At 33.3% G+C, this 25,331-nt stretch overlaps 1 protein-coding gene across 1 annotated transcript; it reads left to right on the forward strand.

Annotated features, from left to right (window-relative positions):
• Positions 1-925: 925 nt before the first annotated feature.
• Positions 926-25,331, forward strand: LOC137929004 (uncharacterized). The gene is made up of 7 exons (XM_068772017.1): positions 926-983; positions 10,185-10,390; positions 11,804-11,957; positions 19,679-19,796; positions 23,713-23,879; positions 24,239-24,295; positions 25,258-25,331. The coding sequence occupies exons 1-7, from the start codon at positions 926-928 to the stop codon at positions 25,329-25,331; spliced, it is 834 nt and encodes a 277-aa protein (XP_068628118.1).

A 25,331-nucleotide genomic window follows, 5' to 3' on the forward strand; every position in this document is an offset into this window, starting at 1 on the left:
CCTTGTGAAGGTCATCGGAAGACGCCGAATGCAGGCCGCTTCAAACCGGCGCTATTGGAAATCTACGGGGTATGCCTTTAACCAATAGTAGACTTGTGCGACTGATAGATAGAGAGAGATAGATGATATTGAGTTTTTTAGAAATTAACTCAATTAATCGAAGTAATTATAAAACTTAATAGCTATATCTTTGGAAATCATGCACTTTTAAATTAATTAAGTGTAATAAATCAAAAAAAATATTCTTGAATGTATAGTCACCCGAACGCAAAAAAGTTTCACAACGTTGAAAGCAGAGAATAAAAAATTCAGAGCTAAAAGTGACACCGGGGAGTGCCGGCTCCTTATTAACATCAGCCCAGTCACTTTCAAGTTCACTCGGTTTTTCAAGAAACTTCGAATTATTCTTTTGAAAATTCACACAGAACAATTTCGCAGGGAAAGTTATATTTTAACAATGGAATTTGTAATATCCCTTTAAGGAAATTTTCAACTACTTCGATGTCTGAATTTCATTCTAATATACATTCAATTCAATGTAAGAAATTTAGCCACTATTGTAATATTCTATTTCACTCTTATTTTATATCATACTACTTAATATTACACGTACATCGTATTTTTATGATTCTAACTTGTATCGCTAGTGTTTTTTTTTTTGCAATATTTTGTTTTCGCTTTTACTAAACGCGGACAGTTGAGAGAGGGTTGCCGCTATTTGATACGGATCTATTTTCTTCCAGCTGCGAGGCACGACAGCGTTTTATCATTATTTACAATATTTCTCTTATGGGTAAATACAACTAAAATTTATACATATTAACAATACAATTTGGAAGTTTTACTCAATGATACATTATTTGGTACATTATTTTATTTCAAGCCCAAGCGCTACAGACCGTTAAATGCATTGAGGTTTAGGACAATGTGTCGGATCAACTCATCAAAAGATTCGTCCGTAGACTTTTTCCTGAGGAGGTCCGGTAAGTTGAACGGAGGTATATTAAGGTTTTCGCATAAAGACATACATCATCATTTCATGAAGTTTCTTCTCCACAACTATAACAGCTTGCGAAGCAGAGTAGAGTCAAAAATAAAATAGATTAAAAAAATAGTAAGTTGACTATCATAATAATTAAAAGTCCTAATGATGAATGAAAAAATTTGATCGTTACCTTTATATATAACAGAAGGGGGAGAGGACATTGCCGTATCGCATTAATTTCTATTTAACATATTTTGACGACCTTCAAAAAGTCACCTGTCTACTTTGTGCATGTCCTGCGCTGTGTTTGGCAGTCTCTGATCTCCACTCCAAAACCTTGAGGCCCCTGTGATCACCTGTTCTACAACTATGTCTCCTGCCCACTACTATTTCCACTTTCATATCTGCTGAACTATATTCTTAAGTCCATTACTTTCGTTTGTCTGCAGAACTGTGAATTATCTATTTGTTACATAGAAACATACAAGCCTATACTTTTTATCTGTGAGATTCTCCATTGATTTAAAATCGAACCTAAAATAGTTAATTTTGTCTTCAAAAGTACACGATTTAAATTAGTTTTTTTTTCAATGTTAAATTCGTAGTAATGTGGTGTACATTGTAGGATTTTACTAACAACGCCAAAGGCACCAACGTTTCCCGAATCGTTTTGCTTGCTCCTGAAATTCCAATAATTCGATGAAGTCGATTGTGCTGTGGATAGGCCCTCTCTCAGACTAGAATCGGAATTCTAAACGCGTATTGTGTAAATAGCCAAATCCCTAGTCTCTCTCGGGCCTTTGCACCCAGTCGCTCCACGGAGCATCCGCATAAGCGACCGTACTTGGCGTAGCTTGGCGGCGTTTCATTCTGGTTTAGTAAGTAATGAAACGAACTCAAACTCCCAAGGATGAGCAGCTGCAGCGCTTTACAACCTGAAACTCGATGAAGCTTTTATGATTTTCGGCCAAACCTTTGCAAAAATTTTATATTTCGAAATTTATAATAAAATCTAATATACGTTCTTTCATTTATTTGTATAATTATTCAACGCTCTGTAAGTTATAGGTTATTATAATATATTATATATAAGAAGATGTATTTTCAAAATTCGAATTACTACATTTAAAGATTTTTTTACTATCTATCTCTGTCTGCAGCCATAAGTTGTTAATCTAAACTTTAAGCATTGTGATTTAAAATATATGTAAGAGCTATGAATAGCTAGAATCTTTTTGGCAGACAAAATAACCATATACGAGTCGTCGTATTCATTTACATGCATAACCAAAAAATCCGTACGTAATAAGTTCAAAATGTTTAAGTCCAAACTATTTCATCTTAACCTAAATTTGCGAATATAAAATCATTAGTTGATTTAGTATATAAAACCTTTGTTTACGAATCCGCATAATCGTATAATGCTAGACAATAAAAATTTTACACCAGAATTTTACACCCGATACCATTTTAAAAAAACTCGTTATAAAGAGCCCTGTTCATAGCACGCGACCAAGACGTGTGTTAACGCTCCGATGCACCAAAGACGCGAACACAAAGGTGATTTTTTGCTGCGGTTTTGTACTTTTTTTTTAATAATGAACAGGATTTTCGCTCTTCTGCGCAGGCGCCTTTTTATTTATATCGAAATATACTCGCTCGTGCCAGTTGTGGTAAAATAATGTAACTCTTTTAATTTTTCTATATCACTTTACTAATAATAGTCTTGAAAGTTATTCCATTTATCAGTACTTTTTATTTTTAGGAATTAAATAAAAAAAAAAAACTGCGCAGTTAAAATTACCTTTGCACATTATTAGCATCATGTAGCATATTAATAAAAATATAGCTAAAAATTTTGAACGTTTCTGTGATAATATCTGAAACGAAAACAAAAGTTGACATAGCCTTCAAAGTCTACAAACTAAAGTGATAAATTCCGGATACGTATGTCATCTAGAAAGAAAATCATGGAATAAAGTATGCATATGAATTTTATTACTCGTGTATTTTATTTAATTTTTTTGTCATGTAAAGTGACGATATGGTCAAAGATGCACGCAGATTCGGTTAGCACCTATTTATTCTGACCCTGAAGAGACCTAGGTTATTATTTTTAGAAAATTAGGATGCCGGCAGTTGGTTTCACACTTGGGCTGTGCGAATAGATTAGCTATGAGATACATTATTAAACAATTAAGATTATTATTTTAACCACTTAAATGTTACGGGATATTTGCCTGAAAAGCCTGATCATTCAGTCTAGCAATTTTTGTTCAACGTCACAATATCCTTAAAATTGTCTCAGAGCAATGAACCCAATGTTTATTATCAATTACGTGCCCATGATATTGTAGTCTTTTTTAGATACAAGTTTTGTTTAATAAACTTCTTAAATTCATTAGATAGTTTCACAATATTTATTAATTTAATTCAATTTAAGTTGAAAAGGTGAAAGTCGTCCTTCTTTTAAATTCAAGTATTCAGTATAGTGCCTGTCTGTAAATGAAAAGAGAAGACGGTAGTTAAGAGAGCCAGGTTTAGGCAAAAGCCTATGTCCAATAGTGAATGACAATAACAGGATGATTGATAGTAGGTGTAAAAACTCTAAACGTTATGTCGTTTGCTGACAATTAATGCATGGTGTACATCATATACAAAAAAATGATTATTATTATACATTATAATAATAATATAATTTAATAATAATTAATTTATTTCAGAATCTATTGAGTCCATAGAATATAAGTAAGTTAGTAACAAAATATACTTAAAGGCTATATTAGTTATGATTTAATATGTCATACAATTTAACTACGACACTAATTTAAAAAAGTCGCTTATTATATTTAGTCCATTCACACTTTTGTGTAAAGTAAGTAATAAAATTAATAATTGTTTACTATCTTTCCCTACAGAATTTGCACTGCCAGGAGTTATTGGGTCTGTCGAATTTAAGTACAAAAAAAAAGTAATTGTGACATATTTTGTTGACATATCAATTATAAAGTTTTGATATTTATTTCCAATCAACCTGCATAGTGTTGATAATCTACATTGATTTTCACATTAAAAGTTCGACCTGATTGTTTTATTTGTAAATATATATTTAAATGTTCTATTTACATCATTTTGTTATTATTTCGAATGCGGTATGTTTTCTTGAGTAAATATACAAAACAAAGGCAAAATGGCGGAAAGCAATATGGCGGATACAGGTGCAATACTGTATCTCATTATCAACGGTTTGGCGGCTAAGTGGAACGTTGCGCACGCGTCTACCGTCACGCTTGGTGGTTCTGATATGTGTTCCTTAAATGCCGTCTTGCTCGCACCATATGCTATTAATACTTTGTCTTGCTCTAATAAATGTCCGGATGTTTAAAGGCATAACTGTTCGATATGTAATTACGTACCCTTGAAATTATACAGTTAATATAATTGATTTCTTTTTTTAAAGTTATTAATACATTTATATACATTTAAAATGATTTTTTTTCCAATTTTCTGTTCAATAAGCTTGCTCGATTCATTACATGATTGTTTATTTAAAATATCACTCTAAAGTGTATTGTCATACCACATACAGCGGCTCACAAGAGAATTTAAAGAGATATATAATAAGCTCTTTATTAGTGATAATTTATTAGAACAATATTATGAATTAAAAAAGGGAAAACGAAAGTCAGCGAACATCAGTCTAATGCTAAATTCAAATTCAAAATATTTGTTTTAATAATATACATTTAGTTTTGTGTTTAAAACAAGAACAGTTAGGTCTAAGATAACTTATGGTATTTTAATATGTATGTTTACACTATCCAAGGACGATTTGTTAACTATTTGGAGATGAAGTTTAAACATATAGAAAATATTTTTTATTTCTTGTATTGATCGCGTGTAAAGATAGTGAATCTTGTATAAACCGTTATACAACACGCTGTACGCATATTTCTCACTGAATATATTGCAGGCAATTTAGAGAAAAAAAACGTGCATTTTAAAACGGGCAATGTTTCTATTTAATGCAAACCATGATAAACGGAGGGTGGGCAGCGGAGCGTCGCTTACTGGTCGCGGCTGGTGCAGTACTTGGAACAGACGTGTGACGTTTCCGATTCTGCGATCACTGATATTGACAATTACATCTGAACAATAACTTTAATATAGCCCTTTGATGTTTCAAAATTCTTAAAAGGTTTTTTTTATGTCTGAAACTACCATATTCCTCTACTATCGGAATAAAATACTAGCAAGGAATCCATGTTGATACACAGATTCGCACACATATGCAATACGATAGCTGCCTGTGTATCTCTGAATCAGCTATACAGAAAACCCTCCTTCTCTTTTAAGATCCATGTGGTCTATGAGTGCTCGGCCTTCCACAAATCAACCGTATTAAAGTTGCTAAAATCGACACCCAACCAAGGGAGTGAGTCTGACAATGTCTTGAACCTGGTTTATATCTTCGGCAACCCTCGTGAATTCTGTAGCCTTGGTCTTGTCATGGTGAAGCTAAGAGAAACCTACATGGTTAGTGAGGCAATGGAATCGCCTCAGGTGACTTCACAGGTAAGAGAATGCCGATATTACGAAGTGACAATTTACATATTCTCTGCGACAAAGTGGAGTCTTGCAGCGGTGGACGGCGGTGGTGAAGATCAGACTTGTCGCTGAAAACTGAGCAAAGATTCTATTTACTAAGTACAAACTCTCTTAGTCTATTTGGTTTCTAAATAACGGAATCTGAGAAGTCTGTCATCAGCGAATGAAAGAAGCCGAGGAGAATGGTGCGCTTAGTTCCGATGTGCGATGTGCGATTAATTCCGATTCCACGACTAAAATGTGTATAGATGTATGAAAGCGTTCCCGTGGCTCTGCTATATATTGATGAATGGAGAAATATTGTTATGATGTCTGTGCAAGTTCGGTATGAACAGTCCTAGACCGTGAAAGGGTAAATGTCGGTTCTTCAGAAACTAAGCAACCAGCCTTCACATCTTGTTTTACCTGGCACCGGTTTGTACATTTTCTACCCCTCTACGAATTTTCTGGAAACATTAGGAGGTAGATGATGGTGTCAAGTCTCGACTAAAGTGATACAAAATTATCATATACCACTCGGGCTCAGTGCTGACTTGAGACTCACGGAGCCTACTTTCTAGGTTTTCACCGTTGTTTATAATTATTTTTTTAGAAACTCTATATTAAATAGCTTCATCATTATTATGTCAGTCATAAGATGTCCACTATTGGATATAGGCCTGTGTTATAAATTTCGAATAAGACCTTTTTTAGGCGGTATAATTCCAGCTACTTCTAACTTAGGCTATCAATTGTTCTAGTATATCATATGTTCTAGTATATTCTACCTCTAGTACTACTGCCTTCTTTAAAACACATTGTCTAGTCATCTAACCCATAAACATTTACATGTTTACTTATATTTAAAAAAGATAGTTTTGTTAAAAGTACCCGCATTGTTGTTATTTGAAGTCGGAACAGTAAATTCGAGCGTCCGATTACGGAAAAACCTACATCGTACCAGAACCTCTCTACAGTATTAACTGAATTACGAAACCGTGACAATGTGAACGAATGTGTCTTGCTTGCGTGCATATACCAGTGGTATACTCCTCGCCCGCATGCTTTATGCATATTTATAATAATATAAACTGAATATTGAAATCTTTTCGATAGATACTTGCTTTAACACGTTCACTGCGGGCCCAATTTTGAAGAACTTTCAGCTGGTGCGGCTGAGGTCGAATCAGCCTCAAGCTGAACTTCCTAGTAGTGCGGTTGAGGCCTTTTCTGCCTCATGTTCATCAATATTTTTTACAATATTGAGTCAATGCTTCGCAGACATAAAGAAAGTTATATTTGTCTTTGTCATACCTCATAAGGTTGAGTGTAAACAGCCGCCGCACTAGAGAGAAAACACGAGTTTTACGCGCCGCACCAGTGCAAAGTCTACCATGAGTCTGAATCGACCTCAAGCCGCAGTGAACGTGTTAAGGTTAATTTTCGTAGACAATAATTACATAAAATAAAACTAAATTGTGTAGAAATATAACTCGATTTATTTCTATTTTATTATGTCGCCATTTCAATAAAGATAACCGTAGTTTATAACGTAATACCACAACAAATATAAAGTAAAACTTTATTATAATGAATAACATGACTTCGCGCCTCTTACTCATATTTTCTAATTGTTAAAAGTTACAATTCAAAATAGTATAATACACATGGCTCCAATATTTAATTCATTTCATTTTCCGTTTACTACAGCCTTATGCCTTGTCTGCAACTGCGACAGAAGCCATACAAATATTCAAGGCTTTGTCAAAAGATATTTATTCACTGAAATAAAATTATTAAATGTCTGCTTATAATAAAAAATATTTTTTATTTTTATTTTTACGCTTATATGTATAATTAGAGCATAAATACTCTTACATGTATTCTTTTATGTATGAATTTACTTTATCGGAAGTAAAATAGCATATTATAATTAGTACTCGTTAAACGAAATATTAATATGTTACAAAATTTAGACAAAAATATTACAATTTTGATATTTACGTAAATAGGGCAGAAATATTTTAACATTTATAAAAATGAATTACAAATAATTTTTCACTACGTGTCCTATTACTTTATTTTATATTTCACAGTACATAGACGCCCACTGTAAGGGTTTGGTCTTCCCCAAAAGATATCTATGAGGGATATATCATAATAGCCACGCTTGGCAGATAGGTTGGCGATCGCAGTGTGATGTTACACAGAGGACGCTCTTGCCTCCTCTGGAACCTTTTTTTTGTGGGCGGTGTAAATCCTATATAATTAATGCACAAAGTGTGAAATATATAAGATTGTATCCCGGGAATCGAACCTAAGATCGCAATTCCCAGGCATTACTGTTAAACTAACACTGCTCTGTATTATACGTGTATGTTGATTTAAACCAGTGATTTCCAAAGTGGTCTATGACAACCTGCAAGGGGTCTACGTCAGCGAAAAAAAATTTGGGGTCCATGAAATGAAAATGGGGGTCCACGATAATGCAATCTCGTAACGAAAAAAAGAAACAGACTGGACATTATTAGTCGAGGAGATTCAAGATTAACCTTTACAAAATTGACGCCAAATGTTGATAATTTATTATTAAAGCATCAGGTTCATCCTTCTCACTAAAAATATTGACTTATTTTTTATGTTATTTTATTTATAGTTTATTTAATGTTACCTATATTTTACATAACAGATACAAAATTTTATTTTGAGTAGTTTTAATATAAATTCAATTAATAAATGTATAAATTAACATGTGTTTTTACTTTAAGTTGTTAACACTTAACTACAGCTAGAAATTTACAGAAAATCAATATCAGGTAAGTAGGAGGTCTACCCAACACGGAAAAACATGGCAAGGGGTCTACGGCACAAAAAAGTGTGGGGAACTCTGATTTTAACAAAACTTTAAATTTGTAGGCTCAATAATTAAGTTTACTAACATACTTGAAACCTAAACCTTTTGTATGAATAACCATAATTTCATACAATTTAAATCTTTTTATGGAAATGTTGCAATGATATTTTAGATTGGAATCAATTTCAAAGGATTTTGTAATAATATTCCAGCCAAGTCGTTTGATTGAGCTCCCGAGCGACTAAACCTATTTGCCTTCCGTATCGTATAATGTCTTGCCGCATCACTTCATATAAAAATTAAGAACTTTCTAGAAAGGTTAATATTGTAATGTCTATTAATAAATCGGTTTTATTTCAAACATAATATTCTAGAGATTATTTTATTTTACTATCACATTATAATTGAAAATATAGAAGGTTTACGAAATGATTTTGACGAAAATGACTAACTTTCGATATAATACAGTTTAGGAATATCTTCTTATATTTGACAGACAGCGTAACGTCTTGAGGCAGTTCGAGCAACAATTTCCTTTTTCGTGCCGTCGGTGCGTGGTTATTTTGACATATCAACAAGACTTACGAATATCTGTCTTATTTTTTTTTAACAATCAGGCGGTTATAAAAGGTGTATTTCGTAGCACATTAATATTTATTCACAAACCTATAAATTATATATATATATATATATATTTCGGAAGATGATATTGATTAATGTTTTTATTATAGGTATAACTAGCTATGCCCCGAGACTTCGTCTGCGCAAAATTGAAAAAAAAAATTGTGTTTTTATTTTTTCCGCACATGAACTTTACAATTAATATAAATTCTTAAGTTACCCATTACTCGAAACGTCATCATTTGTTATCTGTTTTCGTTTCGATTCAAATCGGCATGAACTGTCATGGCAATATATGAAAAATCTTAAAATAACAGTGGCGCTATCTGTCGAAAATTGATCATTTTAACTTGGAAACCTTATTTAGCTCATGCACAACAACTTTGCCAAAGATAATTACATAGTATAATGCAGAGTTTACGATACTATAAAGGACATACAGACAGACATTAATTTTTAATATGTATGATTTATACACAGGAGCTGTAAATATCATTGCTAATTATACAAACGGCTAGGCTCAATATCCTATTGACCATCCGGTACGCTGTTCTTATCTGCGACGGAAGTCCCATATCCGACTATACGTCTGTATTGATTATTCAATTTAAAACTTTGTAGTTGTAAGACAATCAATGAAGGAATTTCAATTCAGTGGAATATTTTCCCACCCGCGAGTACATTTCGATATCGTCATCATTATTCCAGTTGTGAAAAGTTCACTAAAGCCACGATGATGATGATAGGCTCGTCAAGTAAAAAAAAGCTTTAGCGAAAATATTCATTTCGATTAAAAATGCTTGGTTTCGGTTGAAGTTGATGATGTTATCCCGGCGGCTTTTACAGCTTCATCGGCACTGAGTTTACGGAGCGGAAGGGTCCGTGAACTTGAAAATAAAATAAGATCTGGATGCATTACAGTTGTACGAAGTTGCACGTGGTAAACCGCTCTACCCAAGTAGAGCTGTGTTGTATTTATGTTGTGTATATGTAGCTTAGAACGGCAGCGTGGACCACAGGTGAGCCAAAGAGGTATTCGGATCCAACCTCGGTACGCCCACGCTGTTCGCGGTTAGGAAGCAGGCGATCGCCCTTAAAATACTGTTTACTCTACTCTTCTATATATTTCTTTCACAGGTGTTCAATCTGTTCACATCGTCAACATAAGAGTGCCGGAGGTAATTCAGTACGGCACTCGAGATGCAGTGACGTTGGACTGCGACTACGTAACAAGAAACGTGACGGGCTTGGTCGTGAAATGGTTTTTCATGGATCGATCGCAGCCGGTGTATCAATGGATACCTCCTCAAAAGCCGCAAGCCTTGAGTATACTTAAAAATAAAGTAAGTATACACCTCGTCTTTTTTAATTTGTATTTTATTATAAACTTAAATAATGCAACTAACTGTGAATTACATAATGAAGAATCTAAAATCAACAACATGTAAATACATATTTCGATTCCTTTCAAATTATTGAATGCGATGGAACGCTCTGTTATCTCTTTCTATTTATATCTATCTCTCTGTCTATCAGTTTTAAATAATCTCATCAAGAATATATATAAATATATAAATTTCAAATAGAGGATCACAATAAAACAAGAATTGCAATGTCCATCTTGTTAAAGTCATCTTTACATTTTTAACAAAGGATGATCTTTCTATCTATTGGAAGGCTATGGATTAAGTCTAAGTCAAACAGTGAACGTTCTATATGACGTCATGACGATGGTGAAAGAACAATACTCTGAAATATGTAATATGTAACGTTATAAGTATACTACTTACTTAACTGAAATATGATACGTTATTATTATATTACTTAACAATAAGATGTCTTGCTTCAGTCTGTTACTAGACTGGTAGTTTAAGTATAAATTATTAACAATGTTATATTTAAATAACATTTTTTTCGATGTTTAACAACTACACTTCAACAATGTTATCTAATGATCAAAAAGCAAAGTTAATTTGTTTTTAAAATATAAATTATTTATACTTCAAAATTAATTTTCATTCCCTTCAAAGTAATCCCCGTGAAATAAAGTGCAGTTTCGTCAACACTTTTTCCAGTCCTTGAAACAATCTGAATAGTCTTTTTTCGGTATAGACTTAAAAGCCTTCGATTCAGAGTCAAAACGGTGTAACCGCATTGTTTTTTTGAGTTTGCTAGATAGTCAGAAGTTGTACGGAACCAAATCAAGTGGAAACGGTTGTCGCGAAACGACATGACTCAATTTTTTGCCAAAAAAGTCAAAAGAATCAATGCAGTATTACATAAACTAATCGAGACTTGACGTATTTGAGACACAAAATATATTACAAAATGATTTTGGCCAAGCCATGTGATATTCCAACTTGACAAATAGACGCTTGGCAAATATTATAGACAGTCCTAAAAATCTAGGAAAATAATTACCTGCCTTCCTAATTCTCCTGAGTTTTAAATGACAATATCCAATTTACTTATATCACAGTATAAGTACTCTGTAAAAAGGTCCTCAGGAATCAAATACTTGTAGAAGTGTAGTTCAACTTCACAATTTTTTTATATTTTTATTTGCTTACAATCGTTTAATGATTCGTGTACATCATTACTAGAAGAGCCCAATTTAATATAAGAAGATAATAGAATCAAATGTTCATACAAACGAAGATACGAGAGTTCCAAACTTGCTTTAATCTGAGAAGATGCTCACAATAAACTGAGACTTATATGTAAAAAATATTCTTATTCTGATTTTGTTATTTCAGCTGGACCTCACGTTCAAAGTTTCAAATAATCCTTACACGCAACATCGAGCGCTTCGTGTGCTGAAACCTGGTACGGAGCTGACTGGCAACTACACGTGCGTGGTGTCGACCTTCCTCGCCGAGGACGAGAGAACTCGACCGATGACTATATTCGGTAATTATTTAAATTATAATTAAAACTCCCGTTTTGTCATCCGTAAATGATCTCCCCTTTTTTCATTCAGACATTTCTTCTCTTCTTAGGCTGTCTATATCATCCATTGCTCCTTTTCTAAAATTTTACTTCCTTATTTTTACATGATCCACAGTACAGACTTGAATACATTGGCGTTTACCTTCATAGACCTCTGCTTATAAAATAATCAAAATAAATATAGCCTTTATTTCTACTACTAAATAGAATTGGCCTCTTTGGTTAAAGCCTCTCCTAAACCTCACGATCACGCTCCCGTGCCTCTCACATCCATAAGCGTACCCGTCTCTGGCTAAAGATCTCGTTCCACCTTCCATTTGTTCGGGTTCTTTTTTTTTTGTGTCCCCTGGCACTCATTTTTAAGGCGTTTTGTCCATGTGGATATATATATATATGTATGTATATATATGTATATATATATATATATGTGTGTGTGTATGTGTAAGTATAGATATATGTTTGTAATTTTATATGTTTTATATACGTAACTACCCGTTGTTTATACGTCTACTGTATCCAGACTATGGCTGTCTGCAAAAATATACTTTGTGTGATAATACCGCCTATTGTACTTTTTTCTTCATTACAAAATTTTTCTAGTGTGTACAATTAAGAATATCAACAAACTAAATAAATCTACGCAAACTCGCTTATTAACACATAAATCAACTTAAGTATTTATTTTCTTAATTTCCGAATATATGTAATTTTAATGTATATTCAACCATATGTAATGGTATATCAAGAATCTTTCACTTTTAGTAAATATTCTGTATATTATAATCGGTCACTATAACCATTTTGGGTGAGGCCCATGTCTTAAAGTGGGCGTCTATCGGCTGATATGATAACAATGATAATTCTAAAATTAAAAGAGCAGACATGAGCTATTTACAAAATATATATTTACCCTTCAATAGGTGATTGAAACAAATACGCGATTTTATAATGTGATCACATCGATGTATATACTCTTAACAATTTATAATATAAATTTAATATACACGGTTACTACAATATGTAATAAAAGAGGTTATTAGCTTGAATACATAAAATCTCTTTAAAAAGACATTGCATTTTGCAATGTGAGACTAAACGGAAATTACTTGGTTCAACCCTAACCATTCAATGCACCCTGCGAATTGACGTTCGTTGAAATCTGAACGACTGAGGGGATTAACACCGTAGTCTTCAGCTTTAAGGGGTGTGATTTAGGTATTTGGTTGGACTACAAATGCCATTTGTTGCCCGTCATTTTATACAATTCTAGCTGTACCGACTTTATGTTGTTGGAAATCATTAGCGACACAAATTCGTACAGAAAAATAAATAAATATAACGTATTCGTTTTAGATTAACTAATAGCGGATGCTTGTTAAGGATTAAATGCGCCATTACAAAAGTTTTAAAAGGACACTTTTAACAAATAAAAAGTTTTGTAAAAACATATATTTTTGTATATATGTGTGTATAGTAATGTATGTATATGTATGTACACCCTGAACTGCCCTCTCCTTCATGTCTCTCATCTCCATCCAAAGGTTGTCTAGAAGAGATCGCCTTCAGTGATAAGACTGCATCTTGTACCTCTATAAGCATTGTTCCTTTTTTAGTTTTTATGTATGGTGTATAAAAATGTGAAAAAAATACATCTTTGTCTGTTTACTAATTTTTGACAACAACCCTTTTGTAACCTGTCATGAAAGAGCGCATGGAATTAAAAAATTCAAACGTAATATAATATTCAGCCTCGTCATATATATATATATATTTATATATAATCTATGTTAATGTGTGTGCTTTGAAAATTGCAAATTAATAATTACAGAGTTAAAATCCGTAATAACTTCGATGAACGTTACAAAATATAAACAGAACGGCATACTAATGCGATGGATAGAGGTAAGGGTAGCGAACTAATGGAATACAAACTAGCGTTTTGCTTACACGATCAAATCAATCTATTATTGATACAATCTAAACGGTATCCGAACGATAGCATGCCATTAAACCGAGGTTAGAATTTGAATGAAGTTTTATAAACTACCAAAAAGTTCTAAATAATTATTCGTATACACTATCTAATCTATTTATATCTACAACATATGTATATGTATATAATACATATATATAATATACAAAATACGCAATGTCTGAAGACCAATGCATGTTTCTAATAGATTAAGGCGATATTTTGCGGAAGTCCATCTTAAGTAAGAAGGGTACTAATATATAGCTACTTTCGCTATGCAGCAGTAGTCGTGTAATAAAGTGCACCGCCCGCCAGCTTGCTGCTTGATGCATGCGCATGCTTTAAACAATGCGAATTACACACCGAGTCTCGGTGTTTGGGACTGGTCGGTGTAACATCTCCTGAGGATGCCCCGTGGAGGGGTGAAACACGTGTAGAGTAGATTAACGGTGGTAGTTGTGTAATTCTCATTGTATGCCGCACGCGCATTTATCAACGGGCAGGCGGACGGTGCACTTCATTGCACGACTACTGCCGCATAGCGGAAGTTGCTATATATTAGTCCCTTTCTTACCAATGCATATTGAAAGCGTGTAGAAAGAATAACATTCATCCGTGACGTGGTCGCTTACGACAGCCTCATAATAAGGTTCACGCTGAGCTATGGAAATGGATATTCTCGAAGTTTCGCTGCGATAGAAATGAGATTTGCAGAAGAACCAAATTCATCGACCTGGCTCGAAGTGCTCGTCTGAAGTTTCACGGGCGGGTAACGCGGCGTAGATAGGGCCCTCCAATAGGTAGACTGACTAATGAAGAGAACCGAAGTAGGTAGCTCAAGATCGGTCATCTTGGCGACCTTAGGGAGTGACCTATGCCTTGTTATATGCGTCTCTATAGACGTCAAAATTTCATCTTATTTTCAGTCCATACTGCGACAACGTCACGGATGAATGTTATTCTTTCTACACGCTTTCAACATACATTGGTAAGAAAGGGACTAATATATAGCTACTTCCGCTATGCAGCAGTAGTCGTGCAATGAAGTGCACCGCCCGCCAGCCTGCTGATAAATGCGCGTGCGGCAAACAATGACATAGACGTCAAAATTTCACCTTATTTTCAGTCCATTCTGAAAATAAGATGAAATTTTGGCGGTAAATACAGGTCGCATTCAGACAGTTATGTTGAAAAACTATGGAGGAGGCTTATGTGCGCAGTAATCGTCTTATGGCCGAAACAATAATGATATAAACTGACACAATGTTTATAAATTTATTTACGTATTTATACAGGGTGTTTATAAGCGTAAAATCTTTAAGGATGTGAACGTATAGTTCATAAGAACTATAAAAATTTTACAAATGTTTCCAATCAACACGTATATAGTGATCACTCTGAAATATATTACAATATTTATTTGTTTGTATTAGAATGCGATAAGCCAATAACTTCTTTTAAAGTCTTCAAGGATATATACGAGGGCCAAACTGAAAGTTTTTAGAACTGGCAACTTAAAAGCATTATATTAAAAAAATAAGTTTAAATTTTGAAAATAGAACTCTTTACCAATAATATTGAGTATACATTTCATTCATTTGTCATTTGTTTTACGATTTGGCGGCAAATTGAAAATTGTCTGTGCACGTCAGAATGAATTTAAGCCGAGAAAATTTTCGTGCAATGATTTTTTATGACTTTCGATGTCATATAAGTCAACAAGAAAGTTATGATAGACTTCGATTGGCTTTTCACGATGAAGCCCCATCTCGTGCCACGGTTTACAACTGGTTTAATGAATTCAAACGTGGTCGAACTAATCTCACCGATGATTTGCGTGAGGGACGGCCTTCCACAGCGACGACTGAAGACAATATCAGTGTTGTGCGGCGTATGATAGAGACTGACAAAAGAGTGACCTATCAGCAGATTCGGACAAGTCTAGGCATAGGTATGAGTCAAGTGCACAAAATCATCCATGAACATTTAGCGGTCAGGAAGCTTTGTGCCCACTGGATACCGCATAATTTGACCGAGGCTCAAAAACTCCGCCGTGTTGATTGGTGCCGAGAAATGATCCAAAAATTTAACGGAGGTGACTCAAATGCTGTGTTCGACATACTAACGGGTGACGAAAGCTGGATTTACTGTTATGATCCGGAAACCAAAAGACAGTCTGCTCAGTGGGTGTTTCCTTCCGAAGAGTTGCCAACTAAAGTGAAGAGAGGTCGAAGTGTTGGAAAAAGATGGTGGCCTCGTTCTTCGGAAAGACAGGTCATTACGCGACAGTTGTCTTAGAGGATCAGAAAACGGTTAATGCAGAGTGGTACACTAGCAACTGTTTGCCACTTGTCTTGGAAAAAGTTCGAGAGAAACGACCTCGCAGCAGGATCCTCCTTCATCACGACAATGCCTCGTCGCACACCGATCGACTATTTGGCGACCTCAGACGTGGAATTACTGGGTCACCCGCCGTATAGCCCCGACCTCGCACCCTGCGATTTTTATTTATTCCCTAAAATAAAAGAAAAACTTCGAGGAAAACATTTTATGGACGCCGAAGAAGCAGTGGCTGCGTTTCAAAACGCCGTCGAAGAGACCCCTAAGGCCGAGTGGGCAAGGTGCTTCTCTCAATGGTTCCATCGTATGCAGCGATGTATTGATGTAAATGGACGCTATTTTGAAAAGTTATAATAAAACTAATAACTTGCTAGAATGCTTAGTTTTTGATTTTCTAAGAACTTTCAGTTTGACCCTCGTAGTAAATAATAATTAATATTAAACGCACTTTTTCTTACTGTATTATCATTGCATTATTTATAATTCATGAATACATTTATTTCTGAATAAGATGTAACAAATTTATTTGCAGCAAAGGAGCTTTAGATTCATCTCATTAAACCTATTAACCCTATAACCAAACAATATGTATAAATAAATAAAATCCTTTATGAATATATGTATAAATTTTCAAAAACATACGACGATACGAAATAAGTTTATCATGTCATTCAGAATATACTCTGTTCCGAATAGCATAGTAAAATTCTATTCGTTTAAAAACCATCGCTTGTACGTTGGTCTGTAAAAAAGAAAAAAGGAAACGTACCGTTGACTGAAACGCATTTGTAGAATTCAATTAATAGAATCCAAATCTCACAAACTGAACACTAACAAAAAGCTGCCCTCAGGGACGCCGCAGGCTGTACGTGGTATGTATATATATATATATATTAATAAAACTTCCTAAATATTAGTTTTTATTGTAGTAATATGAATACATATTAAATATATTCGAACTTTCACAGTATAACTTTGAAAGTTTCTTGAAGCGTAAAGATCATTTACTTCGGGCCGAAGTAGTTTGACTAAAACAATACAATCATATATGTTTTGATCGATAAGACGGATTGGTTTGTAAAGGCATAAAAACTTTAAGAGATTGAACATATAGCTCAATTTTCAAGCTTTTATATTACCCAATCAGCTTGTTTAAAGTGATCACTCTAAAATATGTACTATTGAAATGCATCAGCCCAATAACATCTGGTAGTACAGAGTTCGTAGGAATAGATAGTAATGTAGATGTAATCTCTTTGTGTTACTAACATAGTAAACGTAATTTATTATATCCGATAAATAAATTAACCCAATTAAATATTTTACTCCAATAAGCAATATATTTATATGACAATATGAACTTGTTTTTTTATATGACATTTTTGAAATTATTTTTTTTCCAATTTTTTACAATCTATAAGGCTTGAAAGAAAAGTATTAACAGCTATTAAATTTAAATAATTAAAAAATATATTGTTTCATTGCGCTAATAATAAAAGATATTGTATGATAACTAGCTGATCCCGCAAACGTTGTTTTGCAAAGAAATAATGTTTTTAATTTACAAATAAAAAATAAGGGATGATCATAGAGGGGTGAAAATTTAGGGTTGTATGTGTTTTTGTATGTTGTATCATAAAAAAATTAAAACAAAAAATTTCGTCAAGAAATTAAAAAAAAAATATTTAGGGGTGGACCACCCTTATCACTAAGGGGTATGGAAAATAGATAGTAGCCGATTCTCAGACCTACTGAATACGCATATGAAATTTGGTAAAAATTGGTCAAGCCGTTTCGGAGGAGTTCAAGTTCGAACACCGTGACACGAGAATTTTATATATTAGATAATACAAGATGTAAGGAGGCGGTTCATCCAGCGCTAGTCAGGACTTGTAGGTTCCTCCCTAAAGATACTTATGTAGGTATGTACCATAATCGCCACGCTTGACAGAGGATGGTGCTGCCCATCGTCCCAAAGCTAGTATGTGAGCAATGACAATTTTATATAATTAACGTATAAAGTGTGAATTATATAGAATTTTATCCGGGAAATCGAACTCGCGACCCGATCGCGAGTCTATTTCCTCTTATGCGAATTTCTACAAATCTTATATATACAAACTAGTTGCCTCTTGCTTCTCGGGGCCTAAAATGCAGAGAGAAATGTTGAGCAAATGAAACAGAAGTTCAAAATAGGCATCTTTTCGACGAAAGCTCCCTCAATCCATTTTTCGACAGGAATTATATAAAATTCATTCTTTACCACTACTCAATAAAATGAATAATCCTACCAATTTTTAATTCTCCAAGCCTTATGGTACCAGAGATATATTGCCGAGTCAGAACATAGTTGGAAGCGCTTACATCAAACTCAGTTCGTTTGCGATCATGTCCACAAATACATTTGTTTCCTTTCTCCTTCTTTCAATATATCTCTTAATGGAAGAGTGGCATTTAATTTGCAAATAATGAAAATTTGTTGTATTCGGGAGAAATGTCGTGGACTAAAACAATCGCTGGCGACAATATCCTAAAGTCTATCTTGTGTCCCGACACTTTTAATAATCTCCATGTTTAGTTGTTGTATAGGATATTTCAAATACTAGTACATTTTATAACTAGTTTTGTTTGAAGATTTTTTAAATTTGCGCGATAATTCCAAGGATATAATAAATTAGGTAAATTTAATACTGTTCGGCAAACATCAAAGCTATATTCGACTGTAACGAACCCATTGAGTAACTAAAGATTTATTACTTGCATGATATGAAACCATCGGATTCGCTACCAAAGGCATACCACATCGAAGTAATAATCGTTAAATTTCATATCGCCTGTGTACACGGTAAAGCGGTTTATTGAAGTTCCCTTTACAGTGTACGATTTTTAATAGTCTTCTTTCTGGATTTTCGTAAATATTTATGAATTACGAGTAGTTTTTGATATCGTTTGTTTTTACGTTTACGGTAAAACAGACTTTGAAGTGCCTTCTACAATTCTTATAATAAATTTCAATTTCGTAACTTTGCTAATATTTTTTGACAGGCGATGATTTTTTTTCATTAAACTAGTAGCCAACACAATCCAGTGAACTGAGAAATTTAGTGTTGTAGCCTTAAAGTTCTGGAGTGAAAATGATGGACCGGCAAGCGCAATAGGCATCCGCCCAAACAAAAACAAACTAACAAAGCTTGTTAAGATTGTCGGAAAATGCTGGATGGAAGCTACTTTTAACTAGTCTGTGTCATAAGTTATCTTTTGACTTTAATGACAATAATGATGATTCAGTCAAACTTCTTTTAAAAAAAAATATTTTACAAATTTTTAATAATTGTAAGTTATCATTAATAACCTTAAATATTTGTTTCAGTGCCTGAAACGAGGTTTGACATGATCCAAGACCGGTTGAACGACGGCTTCTTAAACATCATCTGTTCAGTCGAGGGAGTTTTTCCGAAACCGGAACTTGTTATTCTAGTGGGAAACAGGTATACTATATTTTATAACTTATTTGCGCATTAACTTTGGTATCAGGAAACCAGTTCTATTACACCTTAATTATTTATTTTCTCTTTTATTACAAAATAAGTGAAAAAAATGCTCTTTAAGAAAACAGTTTCTATGAAAATATGCCTTTTAGCACATAGTTTTCAAATTAGTTGTGTAAATTGTAGATATGATTATATATACTAACTGTGATCGTATATTTAGATCCTTATTATTTCTACATGTCTGGACATTTCTACATATTTTTTTTGGATCTACAAGCTACAAAGGGCAAGGCCATTCATATCCAATAAATTCTGTCAATAGGTCTCAGATTCTAACAAGACCGATCACCGGGACAATTTGATGTCATCAATTGTAAGCAATATACAATATAGCTATTTATAACAGGTTTCAGCAATACATGTGGAGCATGAATGCTTTTACCAATTAATACGCTTCCTGAACTTACGTACAGGACTGTACATATGTACTACACAGCGTCTAAGTCGTTTAACGTTGCTCTCAGCCATGAAATCTTTCACGTCACACGTCATGCACGGATTGGTAAATTTCGTTTGCAACGGACTAGCTGTTATGCATTGTTACATGTTACTTTTCTTGTTGACTGTTACAAAACTATATTTCTCTATCTGAAAATGATGGCGACTATCGAACTTTTACGTAAATTCAGAACCTTAAAAGATTCTGAAATTTCAAAATAGTTATAATCCTTGCTTAAAGTAAAGAGACATTTTTTACGTCGATTACTTAATCACTATTTTAACAATACTCTTCTTCATATCTGTACAACCAAACTTATACTTTTCTAACTTAAGATAGATTGATGAAGTTATTGGCGACTATATTAAAAAAAAAAGTCTGTTATAGAAACGCCTTTGGAATTTTTAAAAAAGAAGTGTCTTAAATTTAGATATGATGTCACTATTTTAATAATTATTTTTTACACGTCTGTACTTACAGGCCTATACTTTTCTACTGACCATATAAAATTAATTTGTTAGTATAGAAACGCTTCTAGGATTCTGAAATTGAAAAAATGATTTCAAAAACTTGTAGTCGTCAAAGCTTTCGTTGAAAACCGTATAACATATAAAAGAAGTTTTATGAAGACACTAATTTAATATCACTTTTCCACACATCTGTACTTACATATGTATATTTTTTTTTAACTCAGAAGGATTTATGAACTCTTTAACAACCAGCAACATATCTAATTGAAATGTTAATATAGTGACGCCCCCAAGATTTTTCGAAAGAAAAGTTACCAAAAATATATACAGAGCTGAACTATTGCTAGAGCGAGAAAATTTTAAAACACAAAACACAAAAATTAAAAAAAAATCATTTTAATTACTAGGTAAAAAATTATGATAATATTTTTTAAGACAAAATAAAAGAATTGGGAGCTTATTTGAGTCAATCTTTAGTTAATTTAATGACACTTTTCTCGACGTCTGTACTTTTCATATATTCTATATTGTTAAAATTTATGAACAATAAATCGATTTTTATGATTACTGAATGTACTTATACAATAACTGATAACTTAAAAATAGTTAATAGCCTGGCACATTCTCGCCGAGGATACCCGTGATGTATTTACCTAAAATTATTTTCAATATTTAATTTAAATTTAATCAAGATAAAGATTATTTTTTAAAAATAATAATAGAACTACTCATTTGTTTACATTAATGAAAAATTTGTTAACATAAGTAAAAAATGTTTACGTATACAAAAAAGGAATATACCGTTATGAAAATCGTCGATCAGTCGCTAGATTGAAAAAGCTCTAACAGTTGACACACTCAATCGCTCTAGTGTGCATGGATGTTATTGGAAATCAATATATGTTGATACCGGCTCAACGACATACGGTACCGGAATCTCTGATGTAGAACATGAGAATACAGTTTATAATACTTCTCTCTATCAAAACTTACTTCAACTAATGTAACATATAAACTGTAATTTGATTTTAAAAGACATTGATCCGTTTAAACTTTAAATCTGGCAGTTCGAGTTTGGAGTATAACTCTGATGATATATTTAAGATGCCTTTACGGAATCTTATCAGAAATGTGGAGACTCGCAGACAAACAAAAGTTACCTATATAGCCCTGCGGATTGACTGGTTGAAATGACAGTAGGCGGGCCATGAAACGCGCAGAAGAAAGATAGCCACTGGTGCTTTGAGGTCCTGGAGTGGAGAACACAGACCGGCAAGTGTAGTGTAAACCATACGCCTACAAGGTAGACAATTGACCTTTTAAAGGTCATTGAATACTTCAAGGTAGACAGTTGACCTTTTAAAGGTCATTAAATACTACACGGTAGACAGTTGAAATTTTAAAGGTCATTGAATACTGCGATGTAGACAGATAACCTTCTAAAGGTCATTAAATACTACAAGGTAGACAGTCGACCTTTTAAAGGTCACTGAATACTACAAGTTACACAGATGACCTTTTAAAATTCATTGAATACTACAAAGTAGATAGTTGACATTTTAATGGTCATTGAATACTATAAGGTAGACAGATGACCTTTTAAATGATGAGGATATTTAATTAAAATGTGTATCACTATAGAAACACAAAAGTCAAACCTATTAATGAAAATAGAAAATAAAATTTTGCATGTAATATGTTTTACCTTTTTACCTTAGTACATAAGTCTGAATACTGAACGGTCAAAGAACTACATTTTTACTTTGTATTAAACTCACATGCCAATGTAATGTGCCGACACGCTTTTCCAATACTTTAGAAATATTCAATACGCGTAGAGGTATATTTAAGTTTTATTAAATTCAATGCAGAACATAATCTTTGGACTACAATAATGGTTAAATAGATTTCAATACACTGTATGTTTGCTTAAAATAATACCCTTTGTGCTTGTTTCTTACATATTTCAATGTCTAACATGGTTGAACTTATAATGAAAATAAATTATTTCAACTTTTAACAAATTTCGTTAGCTATGTTCGCTCCTTAAAACATGGACAAAATTATTGGGATCTTTGTAGAGAGTTTTATAACAACTCTTTTGTTTTGGGTATACAGAACAATGAGTAACGGCCGATCCAATGTTCCTAGTTAGTTAGTTTTACTTGTTGAGCGAAAATAAAGTTATTTTACAAGTTTTTAAATAAAAAGATAGATATTAAACAATTGTATTACAAAATATTTTATTTATTTGTCAACAAATATGTATGCGGATATATTTATTAAGAAAATATTAAATTTATGATCTAAACCTCAAGAAATGTTAGTTACATTCAACTAATACAATTGTGCTCTAACATACAAAAAAAAATCTTTTCTTGAACACAAACACTCTTTGGTAGGTTACATATTTTGCCTTTTCCACCTCCTGAAATTTGGTGATACTGTTTGTTAACTGTTGTCTTCGATGATACATCCAGTGCATGGGTACTGGATAAATCAGAATGGGCACTGGGCACATCGGCATGAGCATATCATTATTGTTATTATTATAGATGAAGTATTTCCACTACTAGACATGGAGCTCCTATAAATTTGTATTAAGACCTGTATGCCTACATACACTGTCTTTCCACGACTTGATTAAAGCCGTCTATCCACTGATTTCTAAATAGTGTGCCCAATACTACTTAAACTTTTTAATACGTTGAGTTATGTCAATACTTACACTCGTCTACGCATATCTTCATACCAGATTCGATCTCGTAAAGAAATTCTGAGCATATATATCTCTTACATATGCCCTAACGCATGGTGATTGACCTAGATTTCTAATTATTTTATCCATCTCCATTTGTGTGGTTTATATAAATAAATTTATTAGTAAATCCTTTTTTTATAAAACAGGTAAAAAAGTTGTAACCAAATTTATTTTGTCCAACAGGCCGTTGAACGCAAAATCATCTATCAAGAACTTTGAGGGCAGATACACGGCTCTCACGAGTGCTGTAGTAAGCATCGATTCTTTACCGCCTACAGTGGAGATCCTCTGCGATATGCAAGTGCCTTTGGCGAATTACTTTAGCAGAAAAAGAGATATATTTTACAGAGGTAAGAAATTTTTTAAATATGATGTAAATGTCGCAGACAATCAAACTTTACAGATGAGTTGGTCCTACCAGTAAAAGTCACAAAGTAAGCAATGAAGAACAAAGTTATATTTCTCTGAAAGGTATGGATTTGGAACGAAAAAATTCGACAAAGAGCTAAAGCTATTCCTATATCTCTCAAAAACTGCGAACTAACGCTACTAAAAGTAAAGCCTTAAACGTTTTTTGTTATTTGCTGACACTGTTAAAGTTATATTTTTTTAGTATTATCAATGCATATTCTCACTACACATACTAATAATTTAATGTCAAGTGATATTTTATAATCTGTTAAACTTGTATATTTTTATCATTTTTTAGATCCACCTTCAACTTCGCCTGATTTAACAAACTCACCGCACACATCTCCAGATAAAGGTGATTTATTACTTCTATTGGTCATTTAAATATTTCTGAACAAGCATGTAGTTTAACTGCCATCCATTAATTGTACCATTTACCATGTACTATATATACCATAATTGACAGGAATCTACCTCATACGAATTGATATGATACACTCGTGAATAGGGGGATTGATATCGCTATGGATCACGGCAGACCATAAAGTGTTTTTCAAGGCATTAAATATTTCGTAGATTCGATTAACTGAGCAAATGACTTATTATTTACAAACTCCATCTATGAAAGTTTAATTACTTCAACTTTTCAATTTCTACAATATTCTGGTACAAATGATCGAGATAAAATAAAACGCGATCTAGTATCTTAGATTTAATGATGGTTACATAAATCATATACCAGAACAGAGCCCAACAGATAGTGAAGAAACGATCTTTATTTTATGCAGCAAATGTGCCGCAAAAACATATAACCCATAAGAAGTCATCATTGGGGTCCTATTCGAGAGTGCGTTTTCCCTGGTTACATGCCAACCCTGAGTGGGGGTACCCATCTCTATTCTCTCAATAAAAGTCTGGTCAACTTAAACTAGAGCTTAACTCTAATACCCAACTATTCCGCATGTTCTCGTCATCTATCTAAGCGACATCTTTCAAATGGTTACTATCAGTTTTATCTATAACTAAATTTAAAATAAATAGATATGCAGGAAGTATGTATATCGTTTACGCTACCAGATGGAAAGTAACTGGTATTTTATGGTCGTTATGGAATGCAGCATCGTATCTGGTTGCACTAAATTATCAATGCGATTCAGGCCCAGTTTGGGCGCCAGTTATAAACTTTCATACATAAAATATATACTTTAATCGTTATACCAGTTTTTCGATATCTGTTAACCTAGACAATAGCATCCCAACTATAAATTTAATTTAATATTTTTAGTAATTTTTAATTTTTTTTTTAATTCCTCACAGGTACTTCGATGAAGTCGGTGCCACTTTTGATTATTGCTTCAATAATACTATGTTACATATTACATACAAGGTGA

This window comes from Battus philenor, unplaced genomic scaffold (genome assembly GCF_028537555.1).
Source record: "Battus philenor isolate CCGP_79_NKW_IND1 unplaced genomic scaffold, ilBatPhil1.0.hap1 SCAF_4, whole genome shotgun sequence".
NCBI classification, from domain to species: domain Eukaryota; kingdom Metazoa; phylum Arthropoda; class Insecta; order Lepidoptera; family Papilionidae; genus Battus; species Battus philenor.